The sequence below is a fragment of the Tripterygium wilfordii genome, chromosome 19 (assembly GCF_013401445.1).
Source record: "Tripterygium wilfordii isolate XIE 37 chromosome 19, ASM1340144v1, whole genome shotgun sequence".
NCBI lineage: Eukaryota > Viridiplantae > Streptophyta > Magnoliopsida > Celastrales > Celastraceae > Tripterygium > Tripterygium wilfordii.
The window spans coordinates 276,233-294,012 of record NC_052250.1 but is presented as its reverse complement, the minus strand read 5'-3'; the positions used below and the strand labels follow the sequence as shown (position 1 = coordinate 294,012).

General features: G+C 35.8%; 4 protein-coding genes across 6 annotated transcripts; 2 read left to right on the top strand and 2 right to left on the bottom strand.

Moving 5' to 3' along the window:
• Positions 1-371: 371 nt before the first annotated feature.
• On the bottom strand, positions 372-1,685 carry LOC119986253 (ribonuclease 1-like). The gene is made up of 3 exons (XM_038830828.1): positions 1,341-1,685; positions 995-1,211; positions 372-724 (listed from the first exon to the last, which is right to left on the bottom strand). Exons 1-3 carry the CDS (start codon positions 1,677-1,679, stop codon positions 483-485), a joined length of 798 nt encoding a protein of 265 aa, XP_038686756.1. The 5' UTR covers positions 1,680-1,685; the 3' UTR covers positions 372-482.
• A 5,223-nt stretch (positions 1,686-6,908) lies between these two features.
• LOC119984995 (BTB/POZ domain-containing protein At1g55760-like) lies at positions 6,909-9,270 on the top strand. The gene is made up of 4 exons (XM_038829142.1): positions 6,909-7,407; positions 7,524-7,672; positions 8,159-8,277; positions 8,458-9,270. Exons 1-4 carry the CDS (start codon positions 7,289-7,291, stop codon positions 9,058-9,060), a joined length of 990 nt encoding a protein of 329 aa, XP_038685070.1. The 5' UTR covers positions 6,909-7,288; the 3' UTR covers positions 9,061-9,270.
• A 1,115-nt stretch (positions 9,271-10,385) lies between these two features.
• LOC119985174 (subtilisin-like protease SBT5.3) lies at positions 10,386-14,056 on the top strand. 3 transcript variants are annotated; one of them, XM_038829375.1, is made up of 10 exons: positions 10,386-10,835; positions 11,154-11,353; positions 11,492-11,601; positions 11,692-11,789; positions 11,879-12,043; positions 12,150-12,261; positions 12,358-12,870; positions 12,959-13,073; positions 13,161-13,365; positions 13,444-13,985. In XM_038829375.1, exons 2-10 carry the CDS (start codon positions 11,273-11,275, stop codon positions 13,983-13,985), a joined length of 1,941 nt encoding a protein of 646 aa, XP_038685303.1. In that variant the 5' UTR covers positions 10,386-10,835; positions 11,154-11,272. The 3 variants fall into 3 exon arrangements, with proteins under 3 accessions (XP_038685303.1, XP_038685304.1, XP_038685305.1); XM_038829376.1 differs by having other exon boundaries at positions 10,386-11,353; positions 13,444-14,056; XM_038829377.1 differs by having other exon boundaries at positions 10,386-11,353; positions 11,511-11,601.
• Positions 14,057-14,636: 580 nt separating this feature from the next.
• Positions 14,637-15,375, bottom strand: LOC119985301. Its single transcript, XM_038829559.1, has one exon. The coding sequence runs from the start codon at positions 15,107-15,109 to the stop codon at positions 14,921-14,923; it is 189 nt and encodes a 62-aa protein (XP_038685487.1). The 5' UTR covers positions 15,110-15,375; the 3' UTR covers positions 14,637-14,920.
• Positions 15,376-17,780: the final 2,405 nt, after the last annotated feature.

The following is a 17,780-nucleotide window of genomic DNA, read 5'->3' as shown; positions in this document are numbered from 1 at the left end:
TCAAACTCTACTTTAGTGCCTGCACAAATTGTATGGGCCAAATTTCGTATTGGGCTTGGGCCCCGCCAAAAGGCCTTGATTGAAGGGCTCCAGAGTATCCAAACTAGCACAAGTCCGCAGACCCACCTGCTACCCTCGGGTCAACACCTCTAGAAGGCCCACGAAGCCCAATCAAAGCCTTAAGCCCAAGTAAACGGGCCTAACTTTTTTATTAATGGACTTAATTAACTGGTGTCCACACTATTGAACTTAGTTTTAAGGTTTAGGGTTTATGATTTAAGATATATTGTTGAGAATGGAGATTAAATTTATTGCGTTCTTTAAATAAACTTGTAATATATATATATTAGGAAATTAAGATATACAAGTATATATGAAATACAATTTCTCATGATCTCATGCCTCATGGGTCTTGTTCATATACATATATATATAGAGAGAGAGAGAGAGGTAACGAGAACATTTTTATTTGTATTAATAATTCAGTGATTTAGGGCATGAGGAGAATGGTACCATATCTTCTCTTGTACAAGGGGGCAACCAAAAGTTGGAAATACACAGGATGTAAGTTTCAGATACTTGTTGATGCATAGCCAAATCTCATATAATTGATCTCGTCCACTTGAGTCTCGGTTGCAACGAATTCTAATCACTTTCCCCAGCCTCTCTTTTATAACATGTAATATGTTTTCTATAACATATTGATTACCTGGTAATATATTCCCTATTTCATAGAATGACAATTTATTATTAATTGAAGTGTGTGTGTATATATATATATATATGTACTAAAAGTTCATTTAAATTTTTTATTATAAGCTGTGAAAATAATAATTCGACTCTTCACAATCAAATCATCATATATGATACAGAGTAAAAAAAAAAAAAAACTTTTCATTTAAAAAGCTCTTCATGATTAAAAATATAATTTTGACAAAAAAAAAAAAGTGATAGTAATAGTATACCCACAATCATATCTATAATTAGTAATTACCTTCCTCTAATATGCCACGAATGTCAAACTTTCTTGTCAAATGCAATGTAGTCATGAAGTAAAATATAGGATGATTGGGATAATCAAAACACATCCCATGTCTCGCAAATTGTATCCGCCAAAAGTTTACAGTCGTACTAGAGAACGTACAACGGGTAACATCTGGCCAATATAACTTCATATCATCGATTATTCTATATGTAGCAAATAGCTCACTCTATTTATGCCAAAATAAAGGATAGAAAAAGGAGTTTGTCAGGTACAAGTAAGAATTGAATGAGATTGCATAATAAATTCAAATTATAATGAAATTCAAATTTATAATATAATAATAATGGATACGTACCGAAATAGTAGAAGAGTCTGCTGGTGGTATAGTAGTGCATCCATTTACTTCACTATAAGAAGGAACTAGCCATATTTCTTCATAAGGAGGTTCTGAATAAGACCTTCGATAGGCTGGCCAGAGGCCGTGCAGGGAAAAATCAGGCCGAATTGGTGTTTCACATCTTCTTTCTCCGGTGTTGCAATGTGCTTTAGGCCATAGCCAACTAAGAATAAGAAAATCGTAGGAACCTGTGGGCCTTTCTCCAACAGCAAGAGCTCCTCCAGCTAAAAACATGATTATGATGACTGCCAAAATGAATCCAATAACATTACCAATTACCCCCACTTCCTTACCCATGATATCGTATATTTCTCACCAAGAGTAAGACTCATTCAAACTTGTACATATCATCTGGGTATATATAATTATTATTATTTTTTTTTATAGCACCAGACATTTGTTTTTGTGTACGTGCAGCTGAAGAAAACAAGAAAACAATACTTGAAGAATCCGCCAACTTTTCTGTTCTTTTTGGAAGAATCGGCCGACTTAATTATGTAGCGACATCAAGTACAGTATTAATCAAACAATTCCTACAATAAAATATTTGGCCACTAAATTTTAACAATAAAATATTTTGACTTCAAGACAGAAATCATATATTGGTTCAATCACAACCAAAAACATGTCTATGTCGAAATAGATAAAATTGAGAATATGGAGAGAAAATAATAACGAAGGAAATTTTCTTTATTCTTGCCTAATCATACACGTTAAACACAAGGAACTCCCACCTCAACAACCTTAGCCTTATACAGGACTCTTGACTCTTATCTGATCATGTGATAGACTTTGTTCAACAATCACAGTAGTCTTTGAACTACCCAAAGATGTGAATAACGGAAGGGATTGTTGTCTGTTAGCAAAAGATAATAAGAGCAACTTCAAGAAACCTTCAATTGTGATGATAAGCACAAAACCCTTGGATGTCTTTGTCTTTGTCTTGAACAAGCCTCACCTAACCAATCGGTTACTCAACATACTCCAAACTAACCTTTCCTCTTATCTCTCCATATAGTTGACGTCCAACATGCTTGATTTGATCACGTGATGATACACCTTATTTCTCCATGTAACCTCCTTATCTCTCCATAGAAACTTCTCACAAGGTTGACATTGAATTTGGTCATCTAACTTGTTGTCTTTTGAAATAGCATATAAACTATGCTTCACAATTAATTTTTGCAGACCAAATGATATATATATATATATATATAGGGGTCGGCACCGGCTTGGCCGAGCCGACCCGGCCCAGAAATACGAGGCCCAAGCCCTGATTTATCATTCGGATTTCGGACCGGACTTGAGCCGAGCTTGGGATGAAAATGGAAGCTCGGGCCCGACTTATGCCCAAATGAGTCGGGCCTCAGGCCAGGCTTCGGATCTTGGACCGAGCTTCGGGCTAATGGGCTGAGCTTAAGTCTATTACTGCTGCGTGTATATACATATATACTGCAGTGGTATCCTATATAGTGTGTATATACATATATATACACACTGAAGTATGCTTTTATATATATATAAGGATGACAACGGGTCATGTACCTTTCCAATTAGTGAATATCAAAACTGTTTCCATTTAAGGTACCCAATACCAAAACCATTTCAAGACCCATTAAATTTTCAAAACCGAAACCATTCTATAACCGTTTACCATCGGGTACCTATTTACCATTTACCATTTAACTTTTAATTTTTTTTATTTTTCTATAAATGTATAATTCAATTTCTTAAAAAATAATATGACTTATCATGTTTTTATAATTTGAATGTATAATCTATAATTCTATTATATTATTTTATTTAATATGCTTGATCATGTTAAAATTTAGCATCCTAATAATATACCTTTATATAGATGATTTATAATGTTATTACTATAATTCACTTTTTTAGTTAAACGGTTTGGGTACCCTAAACCCGGCATAAAAAATAAAATCCGACCATAAATCTTAATGGGTTAGTTTTTAGTGCAATTAGTGTTGTAATATATGGTAGTAAAATGTTTAGCATTTGATATTAAACCAGAAACACCCACTCTTACACCTAGTGGGCACTACCATTATCTGGTACTTGAGATGCAATGGCCGCAGTCATACTCCAACACTGGCGTAGCTAGTGGAGTTGGCGAAAGTGAATGTCAAACACCGATCAGAAGGTATTTGATAAGATATTACTAGTTGGTGAGGGAGACTTTTTCTTTTGCACTATGTTTGGCCAAAGCATTTAATTTGTTTCTGCACAAAACATGGTTGCTACTTCTCTCGACTCCAAAATGACTTCTTTTTATTGATTATTATGTTTGTGTTTTTTTCCCCCTAGCTTCTGTATTTGTGTCATTTGATGATCACACCGTAAAACCATCTATGGTAGCGGAGCTATTGCAAAAGTATTCAAAACTGATAGAAAACCTGAAATTGGGCCTAGTTACTCTTCGGGACGGAGTGGAAGAAGAGAGGAGATTCTCGAATGAGTAAAAGGATCTAATGACTTCGAAAGAATTGAACGAGGAGCCATAGGAGGTGAAAATCTCATGTACGATTCTGAAAAAGCTAGGGGAACTTGGATGCACAATCCTTCATAAAGTTAATGCACACACCATGAGCCAAAACCCTAATCTCAACTGTGAATTCTTCAATCAGATTGTCTTCCAACTTTCCCCACCCGGCACACCCAACTGTCCGGACAATTCCTTGTCTGCCAGGGTCTTTTCACCGTTTACTTTATCAAAATTCAACAATTATGTCATCATTAATATGTAACACTGATGTCAACTGTTAAGATAAATTGATTAAGCCCACAATCAATCCACTAAACATCTGTCCAGAGACAAAGTCTAGTGTAGAAGGAAATCAATCTTACTTTTTGATTATTGCACCATATATAACATAATATAATGTATTTTATTTGACTAGCTAGCTATACTTACATTTCAATTTTAAGATGATCCGATATTTTCCTGTAACACTTGTAAGTTGTAACTAATCATGGTACCAATGAGGACAGACATCCTAGGATAGGTGAATGTTAGGTATATACGTGCTAGTGTGCCACTTACCTATACAATCTCAGCCCACTAAATATTCTTTATTTATATATCGGATTAATTATAAGTCAACTCAATTCTACCACAAACCTAACCACCTAATAATTCAATTCAAATAGAGTGCCCAAATGTAGACAAGGTATACATAATTTTGATTTGATGATATATATATATATATATATATATATATATATATATGTATGTAATGGTAGCTTGCCACGTGCTGATCAGGTGATAATTACCTGACTACAACCACCATTCCAACGTTGAAGAAATGCAAAGTTAATTGATATACCAAGAATTATTGGTTGCAATGGCCCAATTAATTGTCTCTTTCCATCTCTCTTTCTTTTTTATCTATAATGTTTCTTTCAGTTACTATTCCTAGCTAGCTAGCTAGCTAGATAACATGCTTCCTAATGATTTATATAAATCTTGTTTATTAAATTTGTTATCATTAGAAGTCATAATTCATGAAAAATGATAATGCATGCTAGCTAGCTAGCTTTTGTAGAAAAGAATTCAAAAGGAAATATCTCCATATTGTTGAACAAACACACAATCTATATATTATTATTAATCCAAGATATAGCCATATATATTGATTATCATTGAGACTATTATATAATCATAATGACTCTTCTTTTTTATTTCCTTTATTATTGGCTATTGGGCCAGGCCATGTGTAAAAAACAACAATAAATTAAATCAAGGCCCAATCTGAGCTTAGTCCTCCTTTGGGTGGTCAAACTAAATAAAATAGAGAAAGAAAAAGAAGAAGAAGAAGAATCATGTTTCCCAATAAGTACCCTTTTCCTACCAATATCCTTAATGCATATGTGTACACTAAAATTATATAAAAAAAAAAATCTATTTCTACATTTGCTTATGTGTGTGGCTTTGATCATTCTAAATGTCATTCTTATTGGGTTACTTGCAATATTGGAATGCCTAATAGATTCCATTTGGTATGTCCCACACAAATAGATACCTTTCTTGTCAAATTACATGGCCTTTGTTATCCACTTCTCAATATGTAAAATTGAGGTAAGACTCATTGGAACACCAAATGCAAGATTCCAACCTTCCCAATCAATGCCTCCAAGACAATTTGCTTTATTTCTTGTATATTTTATGGCCATTTCATCTAGAATCTAAATTTATTTATTTATTTATTTCTTGTATATTTTATGGTCATTTCATCTAGAATCTAAATTAATTTATTTTGCTTGTATATAAATTATATATAAGGCTACTTGATCTTTGGTTAATCAATTTCTTACGAAAATATCAAGGATTGTATGTTGTGTTTGATGTCATCAATTTAATACTTGCACATCACAAAAACTTTGATGTTACTAAAAGTGTAATAGCTTACAAGTCTCTTTCCTTTTATTTTTCTTTCTACTTTCAAATAAGGGATAACCAAAGTGACCTTTCAATGTTCCACTTGATTTTTCTCTAACTTGCCCTCTTTTTCATGGCATAGTATTCATCATATCATCATCATTCGAACATTTATCTTAAAATTTTGGACTCGCTGAAAATCATATCCGATAAATAAGTGTCACGCATGCACTGAGACACTTTTGAGACATGTATTGTTGAGATCTTAATGATTTTTTATGAGAAAAATTAAAGAGAATTCAGTACATGTATTTGTCATTCTTCCATGGCATAGTGCTGTTGCCTCAAAATCTCCACAATTTTTGATTATGCATAATAACTAGGTTTGATTCGGTGTTGAGAAATATATTCACAATTGATCTTGGACATGTATTGAAGTGTATCGTTATCTCAAAAATTTATCATGGCATAGTATTCATCATATCATCATCATGTGAACATTTATCTTGAAATTTTGGACTCATTGAAAATAATATCCAATAAATAAGTGTCACGCATGCACCGAGACACTTTTGAGACATGTATTGTTGGGATCTTAATGATTTTTTATGAGAAAATTAAAGAGAATCCATTACATGTATTTGTCATTCTTCCATGGCATAGTGTTGTTGCCTCAAAATCTCCACAATTTTTTATTATGCATAATAACTAGGTTTGATTCGGTGTTGAGAAATATATTCACAATTGATTTTAGACATGTATTGAAATGTATCGTTATCTCAAAAATTTATCAAGTAGAGTCAATGGATTAGTCTCAGGTGGGTCGACTTTTGGATGAGTTCTTAGTCATAACAAAATATCCACAATCAATTTCGGCATAAGAAAAAACAAATTTTGATCTAATTTGTAATCACCATTAATGATTAAAGCGCCTATTATGCAAAAAGTTAATCTTTAACAAAATCCTAAGAATCTTGTTTAAAATTACATTTAAAAAAGAATAAGATACTTTCCTTCAAAGCATCAAAGATTCAAGCAATAGTGTGTGCTTTTCCTCCCCAACAAATTTTCCTTTGTAAACAATCAATTAATATCAATTAATATACAGTATATATAATAAAGCCCTTTCCTTGAGAAGAAGCAGCAAGAGAAGACGAAGCAAAACCCAAAACAAACACCCCCCAACACAACCACCCACAAAACCTTCACAAGTCTCCATTAATGGCGTAAAAGCAATTACCTTTCATTCTCCATTGAAAGAAACTCCACCAATTAAACTACTAACAAGAAGAAACCCATTTTAGCTCTGGACTTCAATTCTCTATTTGAGGAGGGAGCAGAGTGAAACAGAGAGTGTATGTGTGCGTGATTGTGGGTGTTCTTTAGGTGTTTGTGTATATGCGTATGAGGAGTAAGAGTGGGAGGAAACCTGGGGAAGCCCGGAGAGCACTTGTTGGAGGGTTTACTGGACTGCATCCATGAGATCACGACCGCGATTGCCTTGGCTAGTAGGATGAACGACTCCGCTTACAGAGTCGAAACCACTTCTCGTCTTGCTCAATGGAGGATCGAAAACTTCGCTTCCTGTACCTACCGGAAATCCGACCCTTTCAAAATCGGGTTGTGGAATTGGTGAGATTGCCTAAGCTAACCCAATTCAATTCAAAGGGTTTTCTTATCTTTGCATGGTTAAGCTTTTCGTGAAATTGTTGGTTTGTCTTTCTGATGTATTTTTTGTGGATTTGAAGGCATTTTTCGGTGGAGAGGAACCGAGCTTTGTATGTTAAACTGTACCCAGAGATATCGAATTTTTCCAAATACAATCCTCCAATAGCATCTTTCGTCATTAAAGTTGTGACCTGCTCTGTAGGGGATCGAAAGGCCTTGACTCATCCGGGTAATCTACGCACACTGGAACAAGTTTGGAACTTTTTTGATTGTCTATAAGTGGGTTTTTTTTTTCACTTAAATTGCTGCCAATTGAAATTGGTTTCTTTTAATAACTATTGCCTGTGAAGATAAGATAGAGTTTTTCTTGCAGTTTGAAGGTTGCTTTGTAGAATCTAGCGGTCTGTATGTATGATCCTATCCGTGCTGCCAATATAATTTATTTATATGGTGGGTATGAAATAATTTCTGCTTAAAATTGATGTTGCTGGCTAAAATTCTGATTTTGTAGCTTGTGGAGATGCTATCTGAGATAGATTCTTTCTTTTTATGTTTCTCGCGTGTCTGTTGATAGCTAGTACTCTTGATGGTGCAAGAATATATTTACGAAATTGACGTTATGATATTGTTCCTTTCATTTTCTGATTCTTCTTCCTTTATTCTCTTTTGTTTGTCTTTTCCATGTTTGCTGACGATGTTAATTGCGCATGTGCAGGGATAACAGACAAGCAGATCAAGAGTAACGACGATTTTGTTTGGGCAATTGAGGTTCCATTAACAGGGAAGTTCATCATCGACGTTGAATTCCTTGATTTGAAGACTGCATCTCCAGACGTATGTGTTTATCTTTTATCTTGGTTTCTCGCAAACTGATTGAAAATGATGATTTGTTTGAATGATAATGTACTCTGTTATGCGAGTTCGTAGTTGATGTTAACAAGGTGATGATGTCCGTGACTCATGACTGTACCAATGCCGGTTTTTTGAAATTATTTCTTGCCATGATAATTACAGGGTGCAGAACCTTGCTCTATTTGGTCTGGAGGATTTACTCAAACACGATCGCATGCAACGGCGCTTGCATCTCTTGGTCGAATGTTAACAGAAAGCATCCACACGGATATAACCATAAACGCTTCCGATGGCAGCATTGGTGCTCATCGCGCTGTTCTTGCTGCACAGTCACCAGTTTTCGGCAGCATGTTTTCACATAACCTGAAAGAGAAAGAAATGTCAGCGATTGATATCCCGGACATGTCAATCGAAGCTTGCCAGGTCTTTCTCAATTACATTTATGGAAACATCCAACACGAAGAATTCCTGGTACACAGGCTGGCTCTTCTGCAGGCAGCTGATAAATACGACATCTCAAACTTGAAGGAGGCTTGCCATGAGAGTCTTCTGGAAGATATTGACACAAAGAATGTGCTCGAGAGGCTGGAAAATGCATCTTTGTATCAGTTACCGAAACTGAAGACCAGCTGCATGCGGTATCTTGTGAAGTTCGGTAAGATATTCGACATACGAGCTGAGTTCAATGTCTTCTTGCAATGTGGAGACAGGGAACTGATAGCTGAAGTATTCCACGAGATTCTCAATGCCTGGAAAGGGTTCTAAAAATGGAAAAGTGTGCTGTAATTTAACACTTCCATTAAAAAAAATGGATTGTTAGAAGATTTAGTGTGCAGGGTTTGGTTCCATCGGAATCATTCTTTTGTTCATATTGAATCTGATTGTCTTCCATGTAATTATGTATTGGATTGTACTTAATGATTTGTATTTGAATGGTTGGGCTTTGTTGTCTCGATTTCAGATATCTACTTTCATGTATTCTACTGCTACATCTGAATAGACAAGAAAATGAGAAGAATAACAACAGGATATATTGAGGTCATGTTTGAGACTAATCTGGCTTAATCTCTGGTTTAATATCAATGTTCACTAAATCTGATGTACCAAAAACTCACATAGGCAGATAGGCTAGTGGTCATTCGGAAATAATAAACATCTCAACAGTTGGTATTCCAGTTATCTCAGCTCATGAGTTGGAATCACATAATCCAAGTGACTTCGTGGGCGTCACATGATGCACATGAAATCATGTATGTACAACTCAGTAACGGAGATAACCGGGATACCAACTGTTGGGATCCCCATTATTAATGGCGCTCATTAGGGTCAACACATGATGCTAATGATTCTTGTATACAGATTGAAACATGACATCAACAAAAACATTTCTTAATCCTGATATTTGGCGACAATTAGTCAAAATTGCTTCTGCCATTCAATTATGTCTAAGGCTTATAGCTAACCCCCACATCTTAAATCAACCCCTGTTTTTGGGAAGTGAGGTTCATTGAATCAAAAGCAAAATCATATGAAGTTCCACCACTTAAATTTCCAAGATCAATAAGCACATAAAAAGATGAAATGACCCTAGAAAGCAAGATTAGATTTTGCACAAAAAGCAGGGAAGGATATGTTATGAATACAAGATTACTCCTACCTTTTGTAAAACAAATGCAAAAAGGCAGATAAGATTGGTATGCTTTAGATTTTGAAAATACATGCTTCTTATGAGTTTAAGGAGAGGATAAAACTCACCTTCAAGGCTTCAACAAAAGACTCAAGATGTAGTGTTTCTATAAGGAGAACAAGCAGGCCTAAGAGAGGAGTAAACAAAGTAGTTATTTATTTGTGAGATCGGAGAGAATATGGAGGGAATATTATTGGGATCTTTTTTCTGTTTTATTCTGTTACATTTCTGAATGGGGTACATGATGGGCAAGCCAGGCCCAATAAGGACAAGCACCCAGAAGACCCATCAAAATACTTTATATTGGCCCACTCTCTAGTCCTAGACCCAATATGACATGCTTATGGCAAAAGAGGCCCATTCATTGCTCTGTTTACAGGCAAGATCCAACCTCGAAAAGGTCAAATACTCAAATGATGCTGGAAGAGAGCAGATGATGATGAGATCTGATGCCCTCTACATTCCGTCTACCAGGAAATTCAAGCCGCCTTCTCCTTTTGTTCCACATCAAGCAAGGGTCTGGTTTTGGCAACTTTGTCAGCAGACTTGAATTCTCTGGTAGCTGGATTCCAGAGGGAGATGCAGCATGAAATCTGCTACCCTCCGGTCTCCATCTACCAGGAAATTCAACCCTTCTGCTTCAGTTTTGATTGCAAAACTAACCACCACTACTAGTGCTAGTACAAGATCCCTCTGGCCTCTGCAGTTTTTCTTTCACTTCAGAACCCATGCAACAGAATTCTCTTGGCTCGACTCCTCTAGGATATAACAGCCCAACATGGTCCTTGGACAGAGACATATGTTTATTTACACAAGGAGTTTTCAGATTTTGCAGAGTTGATTTGGAACAAAAGTAAGAATAGTTGAAGGAAATATTTGATTTTTAATTGCTATATTCATTGACTGTGGATTTGTAGAAAGCCAGTAGTAAATGTACATGGACATAAAATAGGAATCAAATTGAGCAGTGATGTGTGTTTCCAATCATGCTTGAATGATTACATATTTGTCAATGATTTCAGGGAGAAAATAGTTTGTTTTGTTTTTGTCCAATTATGTAGCATGAATCTATGGCAATACAATAAGTGAGACTCTGAGATTTTGATTTGTTAAGAGCAGGAATGTGCTTTTTGTTCATGTTCATTTCCACTCATAGTAAAGCTGTGTTAAGATTTCCTAGAGGGAAAATTCTGGGTATGGAAAAAATTACTTCACTTTCGATTATGGCTCAAGAACCAGAGTTTTAATAGAGAGAGCCTACCACTTGATGAAAATGTTCAAAGAGCAACAATGAGGCTTTCACTCCTTCTCATTCTCCTCCAACCAATCATTCTTTTCTCGCTTTTCGTTGGAGTTTTGGCCATCAGAAAGGTGAGCATGGAATCATTCTTCTTTTAATTTGTATGGCAGATACTTTTCATCCTTGAAAATGATAATTATATGCATATGATGAGGAAGTTTCAGTGAAGTTTAGAATCATAAGTCTTATTATGTTGTTCCATATTGCTGCCTTACATTGTGTACTTAGGTTCACATGAACATGGACCGGAGCCTACATCAATGGAAATTCATCTTGCAAAAAATTCTCATTATAAGTTGCTTGGATCATTAGTTGGAAGGTTGAGGTTTTGATATCAAGTTTTTCTCTTAATTTTCAAATTACTTCATGATGAATAATGAAATGTTGACAATATTCACTAATGATTCAGTACTGAAAAAGCCAAAGATTTCATATTTTATCAGTATACCGGAAGCATTAATGGTTTTGCTGCAATACTTGAAGAGGGAGAAGCAGTAGAGATTGCAAGTAAGAATTTCTAGTCTTTATAAATGAAAGCCTGAATTACAATTTTATTGGCCTCTATGTTAATCCCCTTGTGTTATTGGTCAATGCAGAACATCCAGACGTTGTGTCAGTTTTCTTGAATGAGGATCATGAACTTTACACGACACGGTCTTGGAGTTTCCTTGGATTAGAGAGAGATGGGGTAATGCTCAAGAGCTCAACGTGGAAGAAGGCAAGGTTTGGTGAAGATACAATCATCGGAAATATCGATACTGGCAAGTTTTAAAATCTTTTCAAGAAACACTTCATTCACTAATGAATTGCAAAATTGATTCTTCTGAGGTTTCTTTTGCATAATGTTTTGATAATGTGGTGGCATAGGTGTTTGGCCAGAATCAAGGAGTTTCAGTGACAAAGGGTACAAACCGGTGCCATCCAGATGGAAAGGGATATGTCAAGAAGACAAAACCAAGAGCCCAGTTCAATGCAATAGGTTTACTGTCTTCTCTATTTGTTGCTAATATTCTCCATTAACAAAAAATTAGACAAGAAAACTTAACTCCTCTTTACACCTTGTCATGATGATTAGGAAGTTGATTGGAGCAAGGTACTTCAACAAAGGTTTCAATGGATCTTATGATAAACTCAACTATTCTTTCAATACTGCTCGAGACAACTATGGCCATGGGACACACACGTTATCAACAGTTGGAGGTAACTTTGTTGATGGAGTGAGTGTTTTTGGCCAAGGCAATGGTACTGCAAAAGGAGGATCACCAAAAGCCCGTGTCGCTGCTTACAAGGCTTGTTGGTTTTTCATATTTTTCACAAAATGCAGCTCTGTGGATGTACTAGCAGCCTTTGATGCTGCCATAACTGATGGTGTCGACGTGATATCTGTATCACTTAGTGGCAAACCAAAGGAGTTTTTCGAGGATGTAATATCTATTGGAGCTTTCCATGCCATTAAGAAAGGCATAGTCGTGGTTTGTTCTGCTGGCAACGCAGGACCAAGAACAGGGTATGTAGCCAATGTGTCTCCATGGATTATAACAGTTGGCGCTAGCACTATCGATAGAAAGTTCAACATCAACTCTGCCAAGTATGTTTCCATGCCAAACGCTCATCTTCTCTGTATCTCCTTGAACTTGATTCAATTCTCAAGACTATTGAATATGACAATGTAACAGAAATCCTATGGAACCTGTCACAACCTCAAGAACAATGTTGGGAACAATTCGAGCACCAGTGGTGGCTAATTTCTCATCTAGGGGACCTAGTAAGATTGAGCCAACACTTCTCAAGGTTTGCTAATACTTCATCGATCATTTTTTCTTCGATATCAGGTCATGTAAATGGTTTTCATGTACTTGATCTTTACGGTTTTTTCAGCCTGATATCATTGCACCTGGTGTCAACATTATAGCTGCTTTTACTGAAGATCCTAATGCTTATATAAATGGGATCCCATTTCCTTACATGGTATATTCTGGAACGTCAATGTCATGCCCTCATATTGCTGGCATAGTTGGCCTTCTCAAGACACTCTATCCGAATTGGAGTCCAGCTGCTATCAAATCAGCAATCATGACAACAGGTGAGAGCCCTTTTCCCCCTTTGTCGATTGTTGAATATACAAGAGTGATTTTATATACTGATAGCTATTTTTTTACAGCAACCATAAGGGACAATATGAATGCACGAATACAAGATTTTCGGCGCAATAGAAAGGCAACTCCATTTGCATATGGTGCAGGACATGTTCAACCAAACCTGGCCGTGGATCCTGGTCTTATTTATGACTTAACCATTGATGATTTTCTCAATTTCTTATGCGCTAGCGGCTACAACCAAAGTCTCATTAGAAAATTTTCTGATAAGTCCTACACATGTCCCCCGTCCGCTAGCCTGGTGAACTTCAGCTACCCATCAATCACAGTTCCTAATCTACAAGGTTCGATAACAATTACAAGAAGAGTCAAGAATGTTGGTGCTCCGGGGACATACAAAGCAACCGTCAAGGCACCCAAGGGCGTGTCAGTTTCAGTTAGTCCAACAACACTAGTTTTTGATGGGATTGGCAGAGAGTTGAGTTTTAATGTTACCCTAAAATCTGATGTCAAGGACAGTGAGCGCAAGCGCTATGTATTTGGATACTTGACTTGGTCAGATGGCAAGCATTATGTAAATAGTCCTATTGTGGTAAAGCACAAGTAGAAGCTCTCAAACATCAAATCAAGCTCATATTTATGAGCCAATTATTCGATAAACTTATGTTCCTCTCTTTACAGATTTCCCTCTATTTTGAAAGAGGTAATTGGGTTAGGTTCGAGTTTAACTGATCAACTGAACCAACCAACCAATCCCTTTAACAAAACGCAAAACATAAAACCAACCAACCAACCAATCAGCCTCAATCAAATTACCAAACCAATCAAGTTCAGTTTGCTTTTCTTCTTCTTTTTCCTGTTTAGGAATATTGGGTTTGGTTGGATTTCATCAGTTGGTAACTCCCTATTGTAGGCAAGACGCTAAGGAACCAAATAGTTGCTTTAGGAGGAGAGAGACCAAATGGTTGATTTAGGAGGCTTTTTATCTTCATTGCTATAAGAACAACCCCTATCTTCTAGCAACCATATATGTCTTCTTGTAGTTGTTTTTTGTATGTGGTGATAAACTTGCCTGATTATTCAAAGTCATTTTTGTGCATTCTTCTGTTTTCCGCTGGCACACGTTCTTGTTCCTTATTACCGAAGTCATTCCAACCTCATTGAAACTTGAGCGTAGCAGAGACTTGATTCAATCAACTTGGAACTCAAAAGTTTGGAATGTACTAAAAAGTGAGTCTTTTAAGCAGAATGATTGAGGAAAAAATAGGAATAGTGTTAACTGTCACAGTTGAATAAAGTCTCAACCATATCACTTTTCTTTTTGTCAACAGCAAAGAACAAGCCAACCGACATAAATTGGTAATCATAATCAGGAGACAAACATCATATGATCAAGAACAATGAACCATAAATATGCTGAAAGAATTAAAAATCTGTAATTCCAACATAAATCCCAATGAACAATCACAGACTCCTAGAAATAGAAAAAATAAAATCAACAAACTATAAAAAGAAAACAGGGCATGGAATGAGAGAGAATCCCTAGAAAGGAGGAGGAGCTCCAAAGCCCAAGAAGGGTCTTCCAGTGAAGTTGGGATCCGAATCATGCAATGTGTCCTTCAACTTGTGGAAGCCATTCTTGAAAACCCCAAATCCAAACAAGAGACCAATCAAGATCACAACCAGTATCAAGCATGTGCACAGCATGCACACTCGCCCTCCGCAGCACATCTTGAAAACCCAGAAAGAAGCACAGAGAAAAGATTCAAACTTTATCACCCTCTTCTGATGGGTATTTCACTAATGAAGTTTTATCTTATCTGGGTATTTGAATGTGTATATAGAGAATGGAGGAGGAGGAGAGGGAGAAGAGGGTCGTGGTTCCTGTTTGTGGTAGAGAGATCTGCAGAACGTGGTGAGAAGATGAAGGAGAGTTGTGTGGGTGTTGGGCTTTTATTATTGGCTTTAACAAACTTGGGACGTTATAAGAGTAATTGGCTTAAAAGGTAAGCAATGAAGAACTGAAGTGACTTAAAGACCATTATTTTCTTCTGTTTATAACGACTTGGATAAATAATAAAAGTGATTTCCTTTATGATTCCTAATCCGTATGGGGGTTGTTTAATGTTTTTTCTCAAAAATATTTGTTGATGTGATTGGGGCCTGGGGGGCTGCGGATAGCAAAATGGGCCGGGCTACTACATGGGCCTTAAGTCTAAATGCCAAAAATGGGCCGGGCTACTACATGGGCCTTGACTCTAAATGCCATTTTTTGGTTGAAGCCTCAGTCAATCCCTCCATTAGTTCCGAGTCTTCAATTGACAACTATGATAGCATTATGACAAATGACAGCACAAAGGCAATTAAGGTTATCAATGTAATATAAAAAATTTACCTTAAAAGGGAGGGAGGGATGGATGGATTACCAAACCATATTCCTTGTTAAGTGATAAAATAATCATGATGTATTAGCCATAAATAGGATAAATACCCTGTTTTTCATTAATACCATTTGAATCATCATCTCTAACTAACATGGTCATGGATGGAAGAAAACCAATTCATATTTACCAAATCTCAAGACTAAATCCAATCAAATCCCAAGATTAAACATACATAATATACACAAATTAAGTTATGAGAGTATAGGTTGAGCTAAATCACATAAAAAGTTCAAATCTTGGTATCTTACCCCACACAAGCAAGCAAGTCTTCTCTTCTCATATCATTCATCCACTTATATCCTGTTTAGACAATCAAAATCATTTGAGAGGAAAAAATATATATATATAGGGTTAGGAAAATGAATGGAGCTCACTTCACTCCAATACCAAAAAGATGAAGACAGTCTCATCTCCCAAATCATGCAAACCCTTAACTTGTGTAACTCCATTAATGGCTACCTTACACATCCAAGGATGTCCATGATTTGGCAGCTGTGGCTCCTACCTTCAATTCCATTTCTTATAGGAATTGGAGCAAAGAGAGCTCTACTCGATTTCTATTTCTTTCAAGCATACAATACATGTTGATGAGGATCAAAAAAATATAGATACATTTTGGGGTGCAAAGCATACTGGATTGATGAAAAACATTGTGAGTTATGAGATTTATGGACAAGAAGGATTCTTATATATATAGGCCGAACTTTTGGCTCTATGTTAGACTAGGCCCATTGAATTTTGTAGTTTTAGATGGTGGTGATGTCTCTTACAGAAAGTTTTTCAAATTCAGTTTTCTAATTAAGGTCGAAAAATTAATGTGAGGATTGACAAATAAGTTTCATTTGGGCAGATTTAATGATACGATATGATATTAACACAATCATAATGTTTGGGGCCACGACTTCGTGCTCTAAATCTCACATCGATTAGGAGAAAAAGTGATAATGTAGAAAAATTTATTCACACCGATTAATATGACAATCCTTGTGGAACAAGTATTTATTCTCACAAAAAAACTTATTAAACACCGATTAGTATGATATATATTGACACATAAATATTATTGTGTAACGCTCGTATTTCCCCGTCTCTGCTTACTCCCTTGCACATGGATTGGATCTGGTTATATACGAGTCTATCATAACAACCCATTGATGTGTTCTTATTAAGTACTCTAATATTTATTTCATCTTCTATTCAATATGGGTTCCCATTGAATTTGAGAAAACGCATTCAACAATTTAACTATGATAATAAATCAATTACATTAATAGATACATTTTCTCTATTTTTTCTTGGAGTATTTGGTATATTATTGATTGATACAACAACTAATATTGTCATATTGATTCTAGAAATAAATCCTAACCAATATTAAATAAATTCATTAATATAAATAACAATTTTCGAATTTGAAATTTCTTCAATTTTATAGATAAAATATATGAAAAATAAATGTATTTAAAATTCCAATTTTGCCCCTTTAGCAAGTCTCACTTCCTTTCCTTGTTGGCTTCTTCACTGTTCACTCCTGCGAATCCCCTTTCGTCTAGGGCTGTTATTGGTACGGTTACCGTTACCAAACACGGAATACCGTTACCATACCAATTCTTTCGGTAACTCAAAAAATGTTACCGTTACCGTTACCGGAAGAGTCGGTATACCGATGGTCGGTATACCGATCGATCGGTAATGGTAAGTCGGTAATTGGTAAATTTACCAATTCTTAAACTTATTTAAAAAAGAGAAAGAAAAAAAAAATACATCAAGTAGTATTGTGTTTAATAGTCATTGTATGAAAGTACAACACTTTCATCTTGCCTACAATACCAATAATAAAAGTAATAGATTAATGAGAAGGATCATTGTGCTACATGTGAATAAGAGAAAATACCTATCAATCGGAGAAAAAAAGAAAGGAGAATTCACATAACATTATTCCAACAATCTATAACGGA